This window comes from Epargyreus clarus, unplaced genomic scaffold, assembly GCF_041222505.1.
Source record: "Epargyreus clarus isolate Ecla_fem2 unplaced genomic scaffold, WU_Ecla_fem_2.2 ptg000014l, whole genome shotgun sequence".
NCBI lineage: Eukaryota > Metazoa > Arthropoda > Insecta > Lepidoptera > Hesperiidae > Epargyreus > Epargyreus clarus.
In genome coordinates, this window is record NW_027332222.1 from 7,814,024 (window position 1) to 7,837,766 (window position 23,743).

Consider the following 23,743-nt stretch of genomic DNA (forward strand, 5'->3'; position numbering starts at 1 on the left):
CAGGTGGACTGCATGCTCGTCTGCTACTCCTATATTATAAAAAAAACTGCTTTATATAGAGCCCCTGTTATATACGAAATTGGCTTCAGATTTCAATGGGCGGTATTGGTCACTTACCATCAGGTAGACTGCACGCTCTTTTGCGACTTAAATTTTCTAAAAAAATCTGTGTAGGTAGACTTTAATCACTTATTACAAAATATAATTAATATATGATTCATAATGAGCATGTGACTTTAAAAAATCAAAATTGTAACCGGATTTGTAATGTGGGAGACCAAAATATTTTCTAATCTTGATACATTTGATTATCCGAAGTACCTACTGGTATCGTTGTCTAAAAGCTTTGAAAGCACGATCCATCACACGACAATGACAATACATCATCAATCTACAAAACTTTGCTACATTTCTTTGGCTGGACAAAATCTAAATTTAGTCTCGGCAAAATAAAGAAGAGTAGGTACTGATGCTTGGTAAATATTTTAAGGTTAAGGCCCTCTGAGGTTTGACTCCAGAGTCACACCACCACTACGTCTTTTTACCCCGCTTTTGTTATGCCTAGTAACAGCTGTATTTAGCGCTTTGAAGGGTGTGGTAAGGGAGTGAAGATGGCAGAATCTTTTGGTTTCAGTCCAGAGGTACCATCGGTCTATTTCTGCCTAATAACAGCAGTGTTAAGCCCTGCTGTGCTACGCTTTAAAGGGTTGCACAGCAAACGTAAGAAAGATGTACTTATCCGAGGCATTCCAACTCAGTCCTTAGGAGTGGAGATCCCGGAGTCCTCTACGCAGCGCCGAGGACGGCCACCGTGGGGGTTTTAGTGCGGTAAGAATCCCACATAACCCGGTACCTTTTGAAGGTTTCCCCCTCGTAACCAAAAAAAAAAAAGGAGTAACGACGCATCTGTGGCCGTCAGGTAGGACAGCAATCTTATCTGGGGCTTATTACAGATGCCCATGGGCGTTAGTGCCCACTTCCCATAAGATAGGTTGCATACTCTTTTGCTTCTTTATGCACTTAAAATAGAAATAATTTTAATCATTGTAAACAGGAAATATAAAACACAATGCACTAAGTAGGTACATATATCCTCTGAGAGTACGTGCCGTAACCGCAAAATGTGTCTACCGGTATATCTACGGACATACCGTTCAGTACCCTTACCATGAGTTTTTACGTTTTGACAAATATGACTGTTTTGGTATTTGTTTACGTATTACGTATTTGTCAGTCAATTACGTATTTGTCAATCAGCGCCCCTAGCGGATTATGTCAGAACTTGGAAATTGTATGGGCCAATACGTAAAAAATACCAAAACAGTCATATTTGTCGAAACGTAAAAACCCATGGTAAGGGTACTGCTACCGTAATATCGACTCGATATATTTTTTTGTAATTGGAATTTACGTTTTGCGCTTCGCAAATGATGATGAGTTCGTAACGAGAACGAAAATAGGCGTAGCAATCTATCGAAATGTTTTTCAAATTACGAGCAACCAGGCAATTATCTCTTTCTTTTTTGTTTTAAGCGCTTAGAGTAAAATATGAATGTGTTTATATTGTGGATTGTGAAATTACTATTGCAATTGAAAAAGTAATTTGCTTAGTAATTGTTACCCGACTGCTTTGAACACCTAAAAAGAGAAGTACCTAATGTCCCACAATAGATGACACTATTTAATTTTTATTAAAATCCGCCAAGTACATTCGGTTGAAGGGCGTGCCATAGAATAAAACATACATTCAGTCGAATAACATTACTCTCTGCAGTCGGGTAAAAAATTGTATTGCAATGCTACTCGTATTTTAGAGTAAAATTGTATCATCACTATTTATGAACAACTTTCTAAACTTGATATTGGGTTTAAACTTTAAAAAAAATCAGGCATTGAAAACAGTCATGACCTGGCTTGACATAATATATCTCATTACTATTTACTTTATATTAAAATTATTATTCCTTTCCTTACAGATGACAACGATGCACGATGCAAGAAAGACTGAAGTGCTAACCAACAGACCAATTAAGGATTATAATAGTAATTAGTGCCAAGATGGAGGGCGTGAAGGTATCACACCAGGGGGTGCGAGCGCACTCGGCGGAGGGCGCGGCTGGTCGAATCACGCAGGCTGGCCTCGCAGCCCGGAGCCCTGAGGGCACGGCCGCTAAGGGCATGGCGATCAAGGGCCACGAAGACCTGTGGGTCGAGATCCAGGCCACTACCTTCAGGAACTGGATCAATGAGACCTTAAAACCAGCTAATATTAAGGTAATATTTTGTTAAATGTGTCTGCTACTTGCAACTGCATTTACTCTGCATTCATTTATGTTTACGCTAGATATTTTATGGGTCCCTAAACCACCATAAACATATGAAAAACTAGTGACTAGACAACGAGGAAAAATATGAATACATCATTTAAATGTTTGATCGGTAATGGAATCCAAATATTGTAAAATGAAATAACAAATTCTTATTTCTCATCTTGTCTCTCAATCTCAAAGGCTAACGCCAATTCTATTGAATTTAGCAATAATCCCTTGCAATAAACAAACCGCACTGCAATAAACACAATATTTAATATCACTCCTAAGCTTATCAACGTAAACGAGCTCTATTACTGAAAATTGAAAATTGCGGCAACGCCAATTTAAAATGAATTTTACTGTAGCAAGTTTTTCATAATAACTTCTTCATTCTGCTTCGTTAGAGATACTCGTGTCTAACAAGAAATTCTTGGAGCACCACATCACAGGAAGGTAATATACGCTGGCAGACATAAAATGAGAATGATGATGTTTTATTTGAAATTTTATTATAGGATCTCATATTTCTTATATTCTATTTTCTTAAAACTTAAACCCATTCAATACTACTGCTTGAGCAACTCATAGATTTAGTGATTAGTCGTTACTGCGACAGTCAAATGTTGCTCGGCGACTATTTAGTATCTTATGCATCTGTAAAGAACTAATACGACTAATACGATTTTTCTAATAAAGTTAAACATTTATCACTCGTCGATTGCTCAAACAAGAAATTAGAACCCCTAAAGGCAGTGGGTTAAGCGGCCGCTCATTAGCTGAAACGACAAGATGGTAGTCTACGCAACTATTTCTCACTCGATTATAGCCAAATCGGATAGTAAATTTTAGAGAATAACTATATAATATCAACTGATTATTTTATTTTCCTATTCCGTATGTTTAAATATTAAAACTATATAGCTTTAGAAATTGTTCCGGAATTACAATATCATCAATCGCCATCATCTAGAAATAATGCAGATCTTATCAACAGGTAGTGGACATAGTAGAAGACTTGCGAGATGGTACAGTCCTCTGCGCGCTAGTAGAAGCTCTGCAGGGCCGGAGGTTGAAGGGCTGGAGTTCGAACCCGAGCAACCAGCACCATCGCCTGGAGAATGTGAGCACAGCGCTGCAGGCTATAGAGGATGATGGGGTCAAGCTTGTTAATATTGGTAAGGTATTGTGTTATTTTCTTCATATCAAAGTTTAATGGGCATTTCACCATGTAGACTGATATGGACAACAAATATGGTACCTAGTACCAACTTATCATTGAATGAAATGTACGCACTTATTATGTTTAATCTTATAGATACTCGTATTAGACCCGACCGAGATATGGCAAACTATTCAGAAAAATTGACTTGATTTTTTTCCACCTATGGTCTTTTGTCAATCAGTTTAATAATCATGTTGTTATTGTGATATTATTATAAAAATAACTATATCTCCTTTATATTTCTATACGCACAATAATGCTCACAGTCGATGCCAGCTATCTTACATAATATGGGGCGAAGTCTTAGTCCTCAGGTAACGCTTAAAACACTTAGGTATAGGTAATATATTTATAACATAGAATCTACGGTACATAATAATATCTCTAGCATATAATTATGTTTGTTTCAGGCAACGTCGATATAGTAAATGGAAATTTGAAGTTAATATTAGGTCTTATCTGGTCACTCATTGTACGTTATCAAATCGGTAGAAGCAAATTCCCGCCAAGGTAAGTCCGGTAAAAAATAATATTATTATTTAACTGAATTATGAAACTTTAAAATGTTATCAAATAAATTTGAACATAATTATAAAAGTTGTTAATATTAGGTATTATTATTTTAACCACGATTCTACGATACAGTCAATGATAGATATGCATTAGAAAGTCTTATGTCGAATTTTTATAAAGCCTAAAAGAGTGGTGATGCGGGCTTCCGCGGTAAAGACAAATATGAACATAAGTTGTCACAAAGTAAATTGAAGATATAAGTATCTATGTCTTAATGTTGGTATAAAAGTCGTATACTAACTAATATCACTATGGCTGTACCCGCATAACACCACAAAATATAAAAAGCCTAATAAAGAAAACGTCAAAACTGTGGACATTTTAACCAAAAAAGCAAAACATGTCTACGAGTCACAGTATCACACACATCAACCTATTGCATTACATCCTGCCATTTAACATGACGGTTTTATATTGGCAAATCGTTTGCATAACCCTTTCCATGTTTATGAGATTAGGAAATAATTGATGACTTGATTAGTTTCCACCACAAACATGATAAACGTAACATTTTGCGCTAAATTCCATTTCGTTCCAACATACGAGATTTCGATCATAACTTAATGGGTTCTCGTCCAATATTTCACACAAAAATACCGAGTAATAACGTAGAATTTAATTCCAGAAAGCTGATGCTATCGTGGCTGCAAGCGGCACTGCCGGAGTGCCGCGTCGGCAACCTCACGACCGACTGGAATAGTGGCGTGCTCTTATCTGCACTGCTCGACTATTGCAAGCCGGGCGCCTTCCCGCACTGGAAGGAACTAAGTGAGTTGTTAGAAAATATACTAAAGTTCTTGTTATTATATTAAAGCGAGCTATGTCTCAATGTCGTTTACATGGTTATATTGTTAATTTAGTTCAATTTTTTATCCATAAATTAAGAAATAAAGAGCATGGTATTGATGATGGTAAGAGATGTTTGTTGTATAAAGAAAATATTGTTGTATGTACTATTATAGATGTAAGCGGCGTGTTGTCGATCTACCATGGTAATCGCGCATACCAGAATAAAACTTTTTAGGTGGCAGCCTATGTCCAGCTGTGAATTTAGAAAGTCTATTGTTCAAACGGAGATAATGTCATAGTATGAAAGAAATAATGTCTATTTTTTGTAAGATTATATTCTTATGTTAATTACTCAATTTCATATATTTAGTAATTATTACAAGCATCAAAGTGAATGAACAATTACAGTATCATAACCGCAGATACCAATTCTTTTACCTCCGTCGTTTGTCTATTTTAAACAGGTGCTGCATCTAAAGAAACTAAGTGAGCTTTCTGTTGTTTGTCAATGTATCTCAGTCGCTACAAGACTGCCGTATCTACAATCGGCATACTGTAAAGGAGGCGTGATTTTACCTTGTTGTTTGGCTATTGCAAAGTAAGCACTTTGCTCGCGACAGAGATATGGATTTGAATTGTATCCGTCTGGATTAAATTACTTCTAAATAAATATAGTTTTAAGAGGAGCAGTAATGCAGTGCACATAGTTTTCTAGATAAAAATATACCTACTCTACAATAAATACCACCCACAAGCATTTACTCGTATGCATGTGTTTGTGCCTAAGTAACATTAGAATATTGTTATTACGATTATTATTGCCAATGAGAGATTTAAAATCACATGAGATGAAGTGGTAAGAGGGTGAAAATTTATTAGTGTTAAAATTATATTACAACCGCGGTGTTAACGGTGAAACACATAGACTTAAACGTTCTAATCCAAGACTCGTATTTGTTTTTCAAAATTTTGTGCATATTTCAAATTTCATTTCATGAAAAACATCGTGGGGAAACTTGAATCCTTGAGAGATCTTAGAAAAAAGAACTCAGCCGTATGTGAAGTGTACCGATTCGCATTTAGCTAGCGTTGTGGACTATGACCTAAAGGTTCTCATTACAAGAGAAGACCCGTGCCCAGCAGTTGATAGTACTTGATTGGCACTTGCCCATAGTTTAAATAAGAATTTAAACTAAATGTATAATTGTATTTACTACAAAGAAACCCGAGAAGCGCCTAGTCTGAATTAAATTCCAAATTGATACAACCAATATTCCAAATTATTTCGCGAACTTAATTACATTGCAGTGAATTGAATTGTTCAATAGATGAATAACAAAATGGTTTCCCAATATTCGAATGGAATTTTCATTTAAATTATATTGAATCGATACAAGGAATATTGGAATACTCGTTTGTTGCGAATTGTTTGTGTTTTAAAGCGTTTTAATAAATGTTATAACATACTCTCTGTTTGAATAAATGTTTGTTATATAGATTTAAGTAATAAAAGTTACCGTTATTTATTGTTCATATATGGGTTTTTAATAAATGTTATACAGAACTTTTATTTTAATAAATGTTTGTTATGAAGATTTGAGTAGTAAACGTTACCAGTTATTTATTGTTTATAAACAGGTTTTTAATAAACTTTATAACGAACTCTTTATTTGAATAAATATTTGTTATGAGTTACCAGTTTATTGTCGTTCGTACTTTACGAATACCCTAAAAACTTTTTGTTTTGATATCGTTTTAGAACGGTTTTTAAAATCATGTTTTTGTTTGCTATCTGTACGGTACAGGTTTATTTTGAAAACTACTGAACAATACAGGCATGACGAGAAAATAACGGCTTTTCTATTGTATTTAAAATAGGTTACTGTTTGTCGGAAATATTTAAGGGACTTTGTGTTGAATTTGCAAAAAAGATTAACATACGTTTGCAAACGGGCGAGCCTTCCCACGGTAGTAAAATAATTTAATTAAATGATTTCTACCTGTGCCCAACCTGTACTTAATAACCTGTACTTGAACGTGTACAGGGTCATAACCGTGACAGGTACTCGTATCATTGTAGATTTTGCATTTTCCTACATAATTTATTTCATTTTCAGATTGTCACCAAAACGTGACACATGTCATTATAGTTCATGCATCGTCATACATTTTTTTTCTTTTCAGATCGTCATGAAGCAATAGAGAACTGCCGTCGAGCGATGAAGCTGGCACACAGGGAGCTGGATGTCCCGATGGTGCTGGAGCCGGAGTACCTGGCGTCTCCGTGGCTAGACGAGCTGTCAGGCATGACTTACTTGTCCTACTTCATGAAGCCTGGCTCAGCTGGCTACAGGTCCACTTTGGAATGGGTCAACTCGAGGCTAGAGCGGGCGATTACGAACTTCACCGTAAGTCAGTTTTTCATTTACATCGCTAAATACCACTAACAATGCTGTATTAAACTAACAACTTATAGTAGATAAATATTAACACTATTAGCAAAATTATGTTTGTATGATATACTTATCTATACATATAAATAAAATTGGAGAGTCTGTTTTTAATATTGAAATAACCGCTTTTTACTAAATGCATATGAATATACGGTACATACCTTCACCAAAATAACATTTTTTTAAAATGTCTGTGTGCCTGTCTGTTGCGGCTAATCTCTGAAATGGCTGGACCGATTTTGATGGGACTTATATTGGCAGGTAGCTTTTGTAATAAGGAGTAACTTAGGCTACTTATATTTTAGATATAGTTGTGCCCCGCGGCTTCACCCACGTTAGAATTACTTTTTAACACGGGTAAAACCGCGGGGCACAGCTAGTGTTTCATAGAAATATATTCTAGTTTTATGATTTTCCTTTTGAGTTCTGATTTTATCATGATAGCAATCATAAATATGAATCTTTTTCACGATTTTAACACATAAGTATAGATTTTAATTTATGTACCTACTAATATTTTATAATTGTTACTATTTTTTCAAGCTTTTATTAATTTTGCTGTTGAATTTCAAACTTTGATATATATTACATACCATAACAGTATAGTTATTTACAAGTATTGCAATCGTGTTTATAATAAAGGCTACGCAATGTACCAACACAATCAACAAATAACTTTCCGGTTTCTATATTTTTCTTCATTTTCTGTGCATTTTAATTCATTGCCAATAGTTTATATAGTATTGCTATTACATACATAAACAATACGTACCTAACCTACCCACTAGGTCAAAAAATAAATACTGTAACAGTGCTTTTACCCTACAAACAAATAAAGTAGCAGCCGGCAATATTTCCATATTTTCGCCCCAAACACTAATAATTTAAGAGGCCAATAAGCTACCCTGAGTATAGTTATTAGTTATGTTGTCAGTGAATTATATCTCAACGCCGGCGAATACCACGAGAAAACACTTAGCAACTTCTCACATTAGAGATTTAGGCGAGGGTGTGGTGTTCCGTTTATAGATTACAATAGCATTCCCATAAAGATAATGTGGCTTTGGAGGGTGGTAGAATCCTTTGTGGTTTGACTCCGAAGGCACCACCAACACAACTATTTCTGCTTCACAACAGCAACGTCAAACGCTGCTGTGTCCAGTATACAGCACTGCTGTTTGAAGGGCGTGGTAAGGGAAACATACTCGTAGGTACTTTTCCGAGTCGTTCCAGCTTAGTTTTTAGGGATAGCGGTGCATCTGTAGCCGACCTTAGGTAGTAATATCTAATCCTATCTGAGGTTGATTAGGTGCACTGCATACTCGTCTGTTACTCCCATATTATAAAAAATACACAGAGCCTTTAAAAAATAAAAATATTAAGATTAGTTTACTTTAAGACTAATTTTCTAATACCAATTGAACATAGAACCAAAAGTATAAAGCACGCATATTCATAACAGTCCCTTACTTAATCTATTTTTCAGACTGATTGGAATGACGGGCGTGTGGCAAATGAGTTGGTACGTTCTATGGGTGGTCCGGCGCCACCACCCAGCCGGCTACGGAGGGACCCAGCCCGGTGGGAGGAAAACAATCAGATGGCTATAGATGCTGCCAAAAAACTGGGTAAATATACTCGCATCCTTTGTTTACGACTGTCGAATTTAATTCTCAGTTTGCATTGAATACTCATAATAAATTAATACACCTTGCAAAATCAAATACATTTCCATCAGAAGGATTATCTGTTTTTCCTTTATTCAGTCAGATTTATACGGAGAATAACAGTAGAAAAGGCCGCGTATAATTTTATTCTGTGTAGCATTCCATTTATTAACATTAATAAAATTGCGCAACGAGGTTTAAATTTTTAAAACAATTCGAATATTTTTTACGTCCTATCGCGAAATTGATAAATTGAAACTTTTTTAAATAACTATGTATCTACTTTGTGTATTAATATTTTATAATCCTGCTCGATTATATTTAATAAACACAATTGAAAGCACATGCAATCAATACAAATATTCAAACTGTTAAACCTACATCGAGTTCCACAAAATGTCCGGTTGTAATTACAAAAGGGATAATGTCCATTCGGAAGTAATAGCCAACAGGAATTTGTGGTCTTTAATTACTACGACGCTGTATAAAAATAATATATTTTAAAGTACTATATATTCGTTTGTTCACTGTTACATATGTGTTCAGATAATTATCTGAACACATATGTAACAGTGAAATTTAACAGCGTTACATTTTGTCAAAAGTTACATTTTGTCGTATAGGTAATAATTTATTATTTTACCTAAATTAAAATTTATTTATTTAATTGTTGTATATTTTTGGTGTACATAGATTTTGAAAAGGATGTGTTTATTTTCAAATATTTATGACTCTTTTGCATATTTGTCATCGTAGGATCTTCTGAATGATCAAGTACCAAGTCGATCGTTTATTCAAGTATCTAGAAGAGTAATATATTAAAATAATGTAGGTATTAGCGAAAACAAAATCCTGCGGACGGTGTTGGAACCACTTCAAACCAGAACATAGCAGTGGTCAACCCTATCCCTACCCCTTTATTAGTCAGAAACAAGTGTGGAGTAAGTAGTTTAAAAATATTTCAGGTGTCCAGCCAGTACTATCAGCCAAAGACATGAGTCAAAATGACTCCGAGCATTTGGGTGTGATGGCGTGGGTAACGCAGTTCAAAAACGTGCCACCTCGCCCACCAGTACATGACATGCTAAGAGTCGCTCTGGATTCCACTTCGGGAAGGGTGGGCGAACCGGTAAATATCGTCATTTAAAAAAATGTTAACTTAATTTTTGTGTTGTTTTTCAGTGAAATCTGGGAAAAATGCGAAATGTATATATCAAATTGTTATTTATCTTATCACCTTCCTTTTGTGTCACGGGTCTTATATACATTTAAAGTGAATATTAAATAAAAAACTGAAAATATTTTTAAGAATTATTAAAGATTTTTTTCTGGACTTACCTTAACTTGTCTATTTCCCCTCAGACAAAAAAATAATAATTTACACCACCTACAATTTCACCTAATTCCACATCACATAAAATCTTCAGATTTATAGCATTTAAAAAATCCCAATTCTTTTTTATTTTGAATTTTCTTGTAACTCAGACACCAGTGATTTACATTTTTTTCTTACAGACATACATAAAAGTTGAGAGCATATCCAACGAGCTTTCGATGTCGGAGGTGAAAGTGTCTATCGTGAACCCACTGGAGCAAGAGTCCCGGTTGAAGCTGGACTCGCGTGGCGCCGGGGAGTTCGTCCCGGAGCATGCCGGCATGCATGAAATTGTTCTAACGGTGGATGATATAAGGTATTCCTTATTATATTAATTCAAGCTATTTTTCGAATTGCCTAAGGTTCGAATTCTAGACACGCAAATCCGATTTTTCAAAGTAATGTGCTACTTAGAAATAAATAAAGACTTGCTTTAACAGTGAAGAAAAACATAAAGATTCCTGCACACCTGAAGTTCTAAAAAAGCTCTTAATTGTGAGTAAAGTTTACCAATGGTCTATGGCCTAAGCCCCTTTCACTCTGAGAGGAAAACCGACGGAGAAGGAATTACCAATGATTCTGTCATTAATATTATTAAATAGTGCATCTGTCAAGTTTTTAACGATCCTATCTAACCATCGGATTAAACTTAACTAAAGTAGATACTGCTTGTAATGAAAACGAGAGATATTATCCACAGATACATTATTTCTACCATAACGTGGATTTCTTTTATAAGTATGATAGTTACAATGCTTCTTAATATTACGAGTAACTACACAAATATTGACGAAATAATCGCCGAAGCATGTTAAAAATTTTTTTTTAAATACCATTTAAAATACACGTCACAGTGTTAATCGCATCTACGTGGAATTGCTGTGGGATTTTTTAATTATCCATTAATTTGTTCTGTACTGTGGATGACGTCAAGTGAATCTTGTTCGTAGTAATTAAGTCCAGAATGTCAAGAACAATAATTATATATGTAAACATGAATCATTATTGCCTACAAATTACTAGTATTATTCATAAGTATAGTAGTTCAGTTAGGACTAAATGGTCGCATTTGGACTTGACATAGAATTGCAATAAATTAGTAATTTAATTAGATCACAAATATTTGTAACGCAAAATACGTGTAAGATTTTTCGGTGTCGTAGTCACGGAATAAGAAAAACTAGGTGACGTTTAAGTTGTCCCTGTAGAACCGGGACCAGAATAGGCCTACGGTATCCCCTGCCTGTCGTAAGAGGCGACTAAAAGGGGCTTCCGGGGTTGCGGGCGGCAAGAGCGGGAGCTCAAACCGTCCAGCAAGCGACCCCGGGAAGGACAGCGGTTTTGTGTGGTCGAATATCGCTGTAATCATCAGGGGATGTGAGACGAGCGTAAATTGCTCCCCCAGGGCAGAGCCCGATAGAAGGACATCGCGTTAGGAGGACTCCGGTTGTGTTCCGTTGGAGATCCCGGAGTTCTCCACCAAACGCTGAGGACGGCCACCGGTGGGGTTTTAGTGCGGTAAAAACCCCACATAACCCGGCGTCACTCCCATGGCGTCGGGTACCTTTTGAAGGTTCCTCCTCGTCAAAACGAAAGACACCTGTCTATTGCTAGCTTTGAAGTACAACTTAAATTATTTTTTTGGGAAGGCTAAGTCTTTTTTCTAAATCATTAACATAAGCTATATATAACCAAAAAAAGGAAGTTCGTAATATAAGAACCTTTGCAGGGTGGACGGAAGGTACTTCTTCAGAGTGTTGCCACGATTGGTCACCGTACCTCCGCCGGGAATGGCACCCTGTGCAGCAGGAAGCATTGTGGAAGTTCTAGTCAGCGCTACAGGTAAACAAATATTAAAACATAGATAACGAGCTTTTGCCCGCGGCTTCCCTCGCGTTACGAAGTAATATTTTCATCCCCTATTTTTTCCCCTTGGGGGTAGAATTGATCAAAATCCTTTCTTAGCGGATGCCTACGTCATAACATCTACCTGCATGCCAAATTTCAGGCCCATCCGTCCAGTGGTTTGGGCTGTGCGTTGATAGATCACTATGTCAGTCAGTCACCTTTGAGCTATATATATTTAGATATAATAATACTTGAATAAGGAAAGTTAAAGAGTATTTTTAGTTTGGCTTTTGTAAATACACCCCGTGCGCTATTTTTTTATGGTGGAGCATTATTTTTGCTACTGAAATCAAATTTTAACGTTATAAGGCTTTACATTCTTTAGACTTTTCAATTTAATCCTCTACGATAGCAATGATGAATGCTTAAATCGAGCGAGGAACGCATTCAAGTTAATATTATAGTTGAATGAAAGAGTCAGTATATTATGACGTCAGTATATTTTACATTTTATGGTTGCTTCGACAAGCTTCAACGGATGTTTCTACTGTCTGCATTTGTTTAAAAATAAATAAGCGTAGGTATATGTGGCATTAAAGATAACCCGGGCAGACAACTACAGTAATCGCTTTAGGCCTTACAGTTTTGCAACATTTGAATGAAAATTGCTACCCCAGGTGCCCCAAGGAGAGAAGACATCGACGTGACAGCGCACTCACCGAGTGGGAGAGCGGTGCCGCTAGAACCCCGGCATCCCCCACCCTCAGCACCCGGCACCACGGCTTCAAGTGCCACCTTCCAACCTGATGAAGCCGGCACTTGGACCATTGCTATTACTTACAAAGGCGAACATATTCAGGTATATTTTCCTTTAAATTGTAACTAAAAATAGAATTATAGTTTAAAAACTAAAAACCATGCTGAAATCTCTCGAGGAAAATCCTGATTCCTGACAATCCTAATGAGGAGAATGGGATAAAATTATTAAAATCGTATAGCGTCATCGGTTCTTGATAATTGTTCAACATTTAAAATTAATCTTACTGTTCAAAGTAGGTAAAATCGAGTTCAAAGATTTTGTTACATACATACATACAACCCAAGCTAATAAAAAGCGTGGTAAAAAAGGAAAAAAAATAGTAGGGTCATTTAATGTAAATATCTACAAGAAAATAAAGGACAATCCTAGAATTCACATATAAGTAGTCAGTTAAGTTATAAACGTTCTAAATAAAAAATATAAATTCTATATTTTTTAACATAAAGTATGAGAATTAACGCCAAAAATGAGTTAAATCATAAATATAAGTAACTGTTTACATTACGCAAATGAGTTATCAGGAGTATACGTGAAAACGACCGTGACGTGGCATATTGTGAAAGTATTAATAAATTAAATACTGCGATAATTCAATTAGGGCAGTGAAAAATAAATAATACATGTATTATTGCATACAAATGTCTGCTTGTTCAAATACGAGTATACACAGAAATGAAGTACTTATAAGTTTTTTTATAATATTGCAGTAGCAAACGAGCATTCAGTCGACCTGGTCTTTTGAGATTACAGCTACCCATGATGATGAGGTTAGGATCTTACCTGAGGTTGGACACAGATGCATTGCTCCCCTTAAGGACTAACTTAAAACTCCTCGGATATCTCCCTTACCACACCCTTCGAAGCGAAACGCAGCAGCGCTTAATACTGCTGTTACTAGACAGAAATAGGTATGGCGGTGGTGCCGCCGGATTCGAACTACAAAGGGTTCGACCATATTTATCTTACAACATATTAAGAGTTTTAAAACATGTACTTGACACATCGTAAATTCAATTTAAAATATATTTCTGTGGAAGATTATAAGGTAAGCGAACTTAAAGCTGCTTGCAAATACGGTTGAACAATCAAAAGATATTAAATTTTTAATATCATGCTCGCTCAGAATTATTAGTGTTTTAACCGTAGAAAATGGAATAATTTTATAGCAAATATTATAAGAAAACTAATTGCTTTGTATTGATTAAAAAACTCTGCTTAAAATATATACGAAATAGAATTTCTACTTGTGATCATCTACAGGTGCGTTGCCATCTCTGAGGACTAAGTTGGGACGCGTGTACATGTACACTTAACACTGCTGTTTTGTGGCGAAAAAATTATAATTTCTTATTAATCAGGTCGCCCTCAACCCATTATTGTCCCACTACTGAACACGGGTCTCCGCTCAGATTCAGACGGCCTTAGGCCATAGTCCACCACTTTGGTCAAAGGTGAATTGTTAGGCCTCCTAAGTCGCTAAGAAGTTCTGTTATTTCAGGGCGGCCCATTCACCTGCGAAGTCTTCGACCCAGCAGGCGTGCGTCTAAGCCCAGGAGCGCTTGAAGGCGCGGAACCTCTAAAGCCGCACTCCTTTGAGCTGGACACCAGCGGATGCGGTGTGAAAGGGGACTTACAACTGGATATCGTGCATGATAAGCGAAGTGTTATGTGTGCACTGGAGAAACTATCTGCCACTAAGTACCGTGCTACTTTCATGCCAAAGGCGCCTGGAAAACATAGAGTAAGTTTTTCTTACCCTTCCTACATTCATATCCCTAAAGATAATCCTACATTTATGTTTCTGCTGTCATAGATGCATGACACAAGGAACACAGACAAAAGTTACTAAAAATATAAGACACATACAAAAACATTTATTTCAGTAACATTTAGATGTCTTCCTCGTGGGTATCGAAGCCGACCTCCCTTTGGGGTAGATTGTTTAGATGACAGCTGTGACACGCAGCTCGTAAAGCTGTTATTTTATAACAGAGCTTGTTATTTTCTAGTGATAATCATATATTTTCGCAACATAAAACAATAAATAGAAGTATCTGTAAAAGTTCAAATATGAATGAAACAAAATGTAATATGTTTAAATGTCTACGTAATTTATACTGTGGCATAACAAAAAAATATTATTGTCATAAAAAGTAAATATATATATATATATTACATATCATATACCATAGCACGAAATGTTATAACTTTATTATCCGTATTACTAATAAGGAAGTGAATGAATGATCCCATAATATCCAGAAACATAAAACAACAAACATATAGTTTAATCAAGAACAAGGAGCCAGTAATAAATATACGCAGCGCAGACAACCATGTCGCGTTTTGCATACAACACAATACACAACACACAACAACACAACACACACATAATACACAACAATAAAATGTCAAATGCGCTTACAATCATAATTTTAAGAATACAACATTTTTATGAATTCCCGAAAATAATTCGGATGCTTCGCTCTGAACTCAAACACATTTTATAAATAAATTATATTTTTATTTAATACCCGCTTCGACTCGCGCTTCCGCTGGCTTGCATCTCCGAAGCGCAGTTTTTCAATTTTAACGCAAGAACTCTTCGGAATTAAAAGAGAATTTTTACTTTAAGTCTTTTGGATTTAACATTTACTGTGTCATTGCCTAAAAAATTAATTATCTTCAATTGTTTCTAAGTATAGTCCATACAATAAAATATTTAAACACAGTTTTTTTTTGTATTTTCTGTAATATAGATAAACATAATTTGAGCTTTATAGCAGTAAACTAAAGCAGTTATTTCTAAATCGCAAGCAGAAATTATTAGAGGTACGTACCCACACACCTGAATACTTAGTGTAGCTTTCTGATTGTGAAAAAAAATCATGATCGGTTCAGTATTTCCGAAGATTAGCCCTTACAAACAAACAGAGTTACAAACTTTATCTCTTTATAATATTAGTATACATACCAAGTTTAAAATATTTCTAATAACAAATTATACGCATGTCTAATAAATCACAATACTGTCAGGTGCCATTTTGTGGAATATTAACCAGAACATCATTATAATTCATCAGTAGTGATCTATTGGTTAATTAATATGGTCACTAATTTCAGTTATACATCTATTTCAACGGATACGATGTTCATGGATCCCCGCATGTGTTCAGAGTGGGGTCTCGTTCAAAAAAGCCGCGGGACAGCGCAAGTCCCTCCCCTGCTTATGCAAGAATATCTAGCCCAGGTATGAAAAACACCTTTATTTGTAACATGGACAACTGTAACTGATATTAATTCCCCTTAATGTCTACCGATACGTTGCTGCTTGTGTACACTAATATGGAACGTCTCATTTTAGTATCTCTGTTTCTATTTTAGTATCTGAGGTAAGTATAACGTAAACTAAAACACAGCTAAGTCACTGTTAAGACAGGAATAGATGTGGCAGTAGTGCCATCTTCGCGGAACCACAAAGAGTTACAGTGGAACCACTCAGCGTCACACGTCAGCTTTTCTCAGATAACTTGTTTACAATTTTATTCTTCGTAATATTTATTTTATTGCCATGTTACAGTTCTTATGGTACCTTACAATTAAATTTGTAAATTCGCATGCATACAATTTGACTTTTTCCTTTCAGTGTCACGATTACGGTCTGAAAGTCCACTTAACCAGTTTAACGTATACGACTCAAATACGTCCAAACATGGTACGAATGCAGTCGACCGGAGAGAAGAACGTCGCGATTCCTCCGACTACTACAAGTCATCTTTCGGTTCAGACGTTAAGGAGAAAGCTTACGACGTGACCGATTCCGCATATTCTAGTTCGAGGTTCAACAAGGAAAGTTACAGATACGATTCCGAGAGCCCCAGGAACCGAACAACTAGTCCAATAACTTCGAAACATTTGGGGAACGGATCTCGCTTAGATATAAACAGGGCTGGCAGTCCATTCAGAGCTAGCAGCCCATATAGAGCGACAAGTCCGATCGGGCGTACAACCAGCCCCCTAACGAGGAAAGACCCTTTGAATAGAACAGGGAGTCCAATTAACCGGTACGTGTGACGCACGAAACATACCTTACTATTATATAGTCAGTGAACTGTATAGCACACGTAATAGGCACGAACTGCTATGTTTCCATTTTGAGCCTCGATAGCTTGCATTAATTAGGGAGCACCAATCAATTCTCGGTATAAACGTTATATAATCAGCTAGTAATGTTCGCTTGAATAACCCAAAACGAACAAATTGGTTAATTGAAGTGCATCATTAGGGTTTTCGAACGTTGCCTACATTTTGTTAACTGCCAATGAAAGCGAAATTTCAGCTTGAAACGAATATTGGTTTTTATTAATATGATAATGACATTCGCAGTCAAATTCTATAAATTCTTTAAAATACGAAATCTCCACTATTACTCTTAGCCATTCATGAACTAATCAAGTTCTTAAGTGTACTTTGACGTTTCAAATGATCGTAATAATCTTCTTTTGAGCTTGAAAGCATCTACGATTCAAAATTTTTAGCGTCGGAAAGTCACGTCTTTTGCAGAGATCATCTTTTATCCGATGCAATTAGTTAATTTAATACCGGATTTGGTACAAAATGTTATTTAACCTACGAATGTTATATACAATTTTGTAGTAAAAGTTTATTTTTCAACATATGACCACAGCAATATATTCCACAGCTTCAATAAAGCAATTCCGGGATTTTTTAGTATTATTAAACTTTAATATTTCGAACGCTTGCTATTTTGCTTTACATTCCAATCAGCATGCAAACCATAGATCGTAATTAATTAATTCGTGCACTTCATTAAATTGAATTACCGCATTAATAATTTTCAACCATTATCAAAATAAATTGGTTTTGCTCAGAGTCAACAGCCCTACGGAGAGGTACAGTCCAGTGACAACGACAAAGCGAGTTGTGGAGAAGCGTACAAACTACAAGATGTACAGTTCGTACAGCGGGTCCCAGGACAATCTGGATCAGAGCAGTCCTTTATCATCGCTGGAAACCGACCGCGTACGGAGATATGGCAGTCCGGGTCAGTAGATCACATGACAATTATTGGCTTTACCTATGTACGTTAACGAAGCAGTATATATGTATTATATACCTGTAGCATATGTATATTACACTTCACTTGTCATTGGATGTAGGACAGGTGGGTTGTCCTCAGATGTAGATGGGTTGTAAATTATATATACACCATAATATTTAAAACAATACGGTAGAATTGAAAAAAGAACTAAATAATTGTGGAATAAATACACTTTGGCTTTAATATAAATAACAAAATAAAACATGTAATGTAATTGCTTCTGTTAATCGTAATTAAAAAATACATATTAAACTTCCTTTGCCACCGTAAAGTACAAAAGGTAACAAATATAATTTCCTTCTTTTTCCAAGCCAAGCATTGCTAGGTGGTTTTTAATTTAATTTAGAGATAAGAGGGGTTGGTTTAAATTGCTTTCACGAGAAACGATTACGATGCACGGGGAAGCAAAGCGGTGAGCCTCTAAAATATTGTTAAACTGGCCATTATGAGGATCATAACTTTGTTTAATTTTTAACTAGATAGAAGTTGCAGTTTGTTTAAATTTTCCTCGCCAATAGGGAATGGAAAGTATTTTCTAATAGTGCCTATTTTGGGCGCTACCAAGCTGGACGAGGCAAACTTACATTGTTAAAACGAAAATAAAGATAGACACCGCTATTTTGGATTTTTGTGTACTGTGGAGGTGAATATTTTTCGAGCTTATTTATGGCTCATTCTTTGCCACATCCAACAGCCCAAATTTCTTACCGGATTTTTAACCGACATCCCAAAGGAAGAGAGGTTATCTATTAACATAAGGTGTCTTTTTTGCCTAAACTGTGGACGTAATTAGGGCTATATTTTTATGCAGTCGGATTTTTTTTTTAATTTCTTTGCAATCGTATACATTTTTTGATAATGTATGTATTTGTGTAAAATATTTATTACAGCCAGCTTGTATTTAAATTTAAATAACACGTTAAGTTTAAATTTATCATTCTTTCATCTTTTACAACTCTACAAAAAATACACTAAGCTTTTGTAATTATGCAGGTGGTGGAGATAACGGCGATCCTGGGGGGAAACCATATCGAGGGAGAAAAGACTCCTGGGATTCCGTGGAAAAAACAAGACAGATGCTTAATACTACCAGGTAAGGTTATATCATCCAATATTCCTTGCTGAAACCGTATATATGAAATCATTACCATACTGTATATTCTTGCCTATTTCGACTTTGTTGTTCGAAAATAACTTGCATATAAGTACAAGAAACTGTTGTCATTGCTATTATTGGTTTCTGTCTTTGGTGTATTCAAGAATGGAACCTGATTTATTGGCACATCACTGTCTGACTCATTGACTGCTTCCCAAGGTGCCAATTCGCAAAGCTAGTACAATAACATATAAATCAAAATATAGTACTCGTACACATAGTTACTATTACTTAGAAGATAATTATTTCAAAATCGAACAGAATATTCAAAGTTTGAATACATGCGAAGAAAGCCTTTGTGAATAACGTCCATCAACGGCAATAAATCATAGATATGAATGGGTATTACAACATCAAAGAACGGGCGGGCGGAATATTGAATTTCCATTAAAGAGCGTCAAAGTTTCATCGAAGTACGACGTCGAAACGTTAAGAACGTTTTGTCGCAAGTTCAGACACCAACTATGAAATTTGTTAGCGTCCGAACTAAAATACTGCCCACAATTTCCAATCTGCGTCCAAGCAGTGTCCTCAGCTCTACACAAAGGAAATATAGAGGTTAATTTGAATAGTGGTACGGTTTTATCCGGGAGGTAGCATCGCACCTATTTCTAGTGTGAAACAGTTGTGAGTTTCGGTAAAAACATGTATATAGAATTGTGAATTGTGAATAGACGGATTTAGACGAGGTGATCATCTAAGTTCTCAGAAGTGGCAACGCATCTGAAACCGTCAGGTAGCATGCTTGTTCTGCATTGGCGGACTATCAGGGGCGGTTTACCCCGGGCCTCTGTGAGCTCTGGGAGCCTCACTCAACATTTCCGCCCCGGGCCTGCGACGAGATTAGTCAACCACTACTGTTCTGTATTGAGTTAATTGCAGATGTCCGCACACGCCAGTGACAATTTACCATCAGATAAACTGCATGCTTGTCTGCTACTTCAATATTATAATAATTATATTTTCTTCGATGCATATAAAATAAAATATTTCTTCTATCCTCAAAAGGTACCGCATAAGTGGCCGGCCTAAGTTACGGCTTAAATTCTAAACGAGGTTGGTTAGGTTATGGGCGTTAATGACCACTTAACATTGGGTAAACTGCCCAAAAGTTTGCTGCTGTCATAAAGTAAGGTAGTAAAAGCTTTTCAGGTATTATACGTATATTCACCGTCTTACAATACATGTTAACTGAAAACTCTAAGTTCAAATTGAAAAAAATTATAATATTTTGGTTCTAAAATATTTTATATGTGAATATGATATGCAATGAATGTTGTAGATGTTATAATTCATAACTGTGAATGAAAGAAACAAACGAACGAAAGAAAGGCTCCTTTAATCATTTCAGATAAAATGTGTCCAATGTTAATATTTTTATTGCTCTTTTTTGTGTTGATTTTGTTCTCTTTCAGTAATTTAATTTCTGTTGGGATTATCCGAATAATATTTCCTTTCTTTCTAATATTTTCAATTTACCAACCCTAGCTTGGAGCCCAGGCCGGAACGGTACGGCCAAAGCACGTTGGACCGTGAGACGCAGCGCAACACACAACTGAACAAGTTCACCGACTTCTCGCGCGACTCGTTCAACCGACAGCTCGACCGACTAGCCGACGACCACGACTCGGACACCTACACCAGTCGCGTGAGTAACCTTTATTTATGTTGCCACCGATGCCCAAAACAATCACTCAAACGTGAGCGATGCTCATTGACGCAAAAATTGATTATTTGCGGAGGGAACTAACGATTATCTGTCTCCTTGTTTCGAAATAGAAACAATTTATACATAAGTACATATTAAGCCTTACTATCTTATCTGGCGTATTAGTGTAGACAGCGTTTTTTTATAAACAATACCAATGAGCACTAATCGATCTTAGTATATATGTGGAGACTAGAATACGCTACACTATCCATATACTGCCAGGCAGTTCCAACAAAAAAAAACACACGTGTGGTACGAGTAGTAGAACTAAATATAGTTTTAGTGAGTCGAGCGTCACACTTTAATTAAGCTTTATAAGCGTCTATGTGCCTCGCTCTTCCGAGTTATTTTTAAAAGGAAATAAAATACATTAGCATAAAGTATTCTGGGCTAGGACACAATACAATTAGGGCCATTCCCTAGGGTCCCGTTTGTTAATTCTAAATTTTGTATTAATCATAAATGATGAATATAACTGCATGACCTAGATATAGAGTTCAGCTACTTAGCTAATTGTATCTAGATTAACAACGTAAGATACTCACTTAACAATTTCCACGACCCGACTGTCTTACTCAAACAAAACGATCGCTTCGAACACGTCACCTCGGAGGAAACGTGTGAGGAAGCGGCAAGCTCAATAATGAAACTTCACTTGAACGAGTTCTTAGGTGTCAATTAGTATACTGAAGCAACCGGTGTATGTATGTATATGCCGTTTACTACTCGATTGTTTCCTTCCTATTACAGATACCTGTTACGTACCTATGTGCTGATATTGTAACTACAGTATCCTTACCATGAGTTTTTACGTTTTGGCAAATATGACTGTTTTGGTATTTGTTTACGTATTAGCCCATACAATCTCCTACTTCAGACACAATCCGCTAGGGGCGCTGATTGGAAATAGTATGGGCAAATACGTAAACAAATACCAAAACAGTCATATTTGTCAAAACGTAAAAACTCATGGTAAGGGTACAGACACGTTACGTAGGTATCAGACACGGTCCGTGGCAAGACTAGATCATAATCTTAAAAATATAAATATGATCACACATATTGTAAAAACAATATTCATATTGTTTATACAATGTGTGTGATCATATTTATAATTTTAAAACACGACCGCGCAAACTGGCCGTGCCTTTCAAAATATTTTATAGGAAAATATGATTTTGTCTGATGTGCGTGTCCTATCCTGAATATCTAAGGGGCCTTATAGAGATATTTCCATAATGAAGCTTCTATATAAATCTGAAATGTTCGACCATTTTGAGATCCAAAACACCAAAACATCTCTCACGGCCCTAGCAGATTTGCCACTATTAGCATCTTTAACAATCATTTATGTGTTAAGTTGCTGCCCCGAACTTTCAAAAGTAATTGTGATCAGCGCTCAAATGTGTGTTTGCTGAATGTAACTTCCGAAAAGCAGCTAAATCTTCAATCGCCGATATTAAAAGCATGTGGACCAGCTCTAACTTCTATCGTTCAGTTACAAAGTAATCTTGGAAACAGTTTAATTAATTCAACGGAATTTCTGAGGACAGCTAGATGACTTAGAAGAGAGTTATATAAGCTGCCTTTTTATGAAGATGAATGCCTAAATATAAAAAGCTTACGGACGGTTAAAAAAAGCTTGTGTAAAATAAAATTATATCAAAACAGAAGCGAATTCTGACCTAATCTAGAAAGTTGAAGCTATAATAAAAAAAAAAAACAAAAACTCGCGTTCTTTAAAAGTTTATTTGTACTTGTCTTTCCGGCTGCTCTTGTAAAAATGTAAAATTTCATATCGTAAAATCTACCCGCAACTTTTGCTGTTACGGACCGTCGGGTCGCTTCACCCTGCTTAGGCTTGACTTCCACTGCAATGTATAATAGTGACTTCCTCGGTGATAGCAAATTGAAAAAAATTAAAACATTTTATTTGTATCAACATAGTTACATTAGTAATTGCTTCGTGGATATTGCTTATGAATCCTTCAAAGGATTTGTTTGTAGTTTTGAAAGCTACATATGTTTCAAAACTACTTGCAACCATTCACCATATTTTTATTTTGTTAAAATATCTTCAAGCAAGCACAGTTAACATGTCAGTCGAACAAGACTTTTGATTATTGATTGACTATTAAATATTCTCAGTGCCGGATTAGACCATTAGCTCATCAAACTTGGGGCGTCACGCCTTCACCAAAAACAGAAACACTATATATAAGGCTATTTAAAATTGTGTGCATTTTAATTGATTATGTTATTGTAAAGGCCAATACTATTTTACCTAAGGGCCCACAGGCGTGGATGGTGTTGGACATCAAGTAGTCCGGCACTGTACTCCAAAATCATACATCATTAATACGATACATTTGCAATATTGGCTACATCCAACATGAGTAAGGCCACTTATGTTTTAACATGATTATCTATTTTTCTGTACGTCTCTGTATTCCAACGATATCCTGCTCAATATTCTCTTGCACTGGAAGACGATCTTTACGCTCACTTCCACATTAAATATTAGTACTTCACACTTTTTTTACTTTTACTTTGCACAGAGGGTGTGTTATTTTTAGTACGTCGGGTATTTTCCTGAATTGTGCGGGAACTAGCACGGCTTTTGCCTTATTTGTTGGTCAAGACTTAGAAAACAAGTAACGTTGCTAATTAAATTGCAAGCTCAGTCAGCAAGACG

General features: G+C 36.0%; 1 protein-coding gene across 2 annotated transcripts in view; it reads left to right on the forward strand.

Moving 5' to 3' along the window:
• jbug (filamin-type immunoglobulin domains fbug) overlaps positions 1-23,743 on the forward strand; it is a 120,725-nt gene that overhangs the window by 23,954 nt on the left and 73,028 nt on the right. The window contains exons 2-17 of one of the 2 annotated variants that reach the window (XM_073079842.1): positions 1,977-2,274; positions 3,307-3,487; positions 3,945-4,044; positions 4,733-4,875; positions 7,081-7,304; positions 8,836-8,977; positions 9,982-10,145; positions 10,532-10,707; positions 12,121-12,233; positions 12,917-13,098; positions 14,558-14,800; positions 16,183-16,309; positions 16,706-17,123; positions 17,952-18,124; positions 19,175-19,274; positions 20,826-20,985. In XM_073079842.1, coding sequence (XP_072935943.1) covers positions 2,059-2,274; positions 3,307-3,487; positions 3,945-4,044; positions 4,733-4,875; positions 7,081-7,304; positions 8,836-8,977; positions 9,982-10,145; positions 10,532-10,707; positions 12,121-12,233; positions 12,917-13,098; positions 14,558-14,800; positions 16,183-16,309; positions 16,706-17,123; positions 17,952-18,124; positions 19,175-19,274; positions 20,826-20,985 — 2,862 coding nt within the window. In that variant the 5' untranslated portion in view covers positions 1,977-2,058. Of the gene's footprint in view, positions 1-1,976; positions 2,275-3,306; positions 3,488-3,944; positions 4,045-4,732; positions 4,876-7,080; positions 7,305-8,835; positions 8,978-9,981; positions 10,146-10,531; positions 10,708-12,108; positions 12,234-12,916; positions 13,099-14,557; positions 14,801-16,182; positions 16,310-16,705; positions 17,124-17,951; positions 18,125-19,174; positions 19,275-20,825; positions 20,986-23,743 lie in introns of those variants that run through there. The other variant, XM_073079841.1, reaches the window with a different exon arrangement.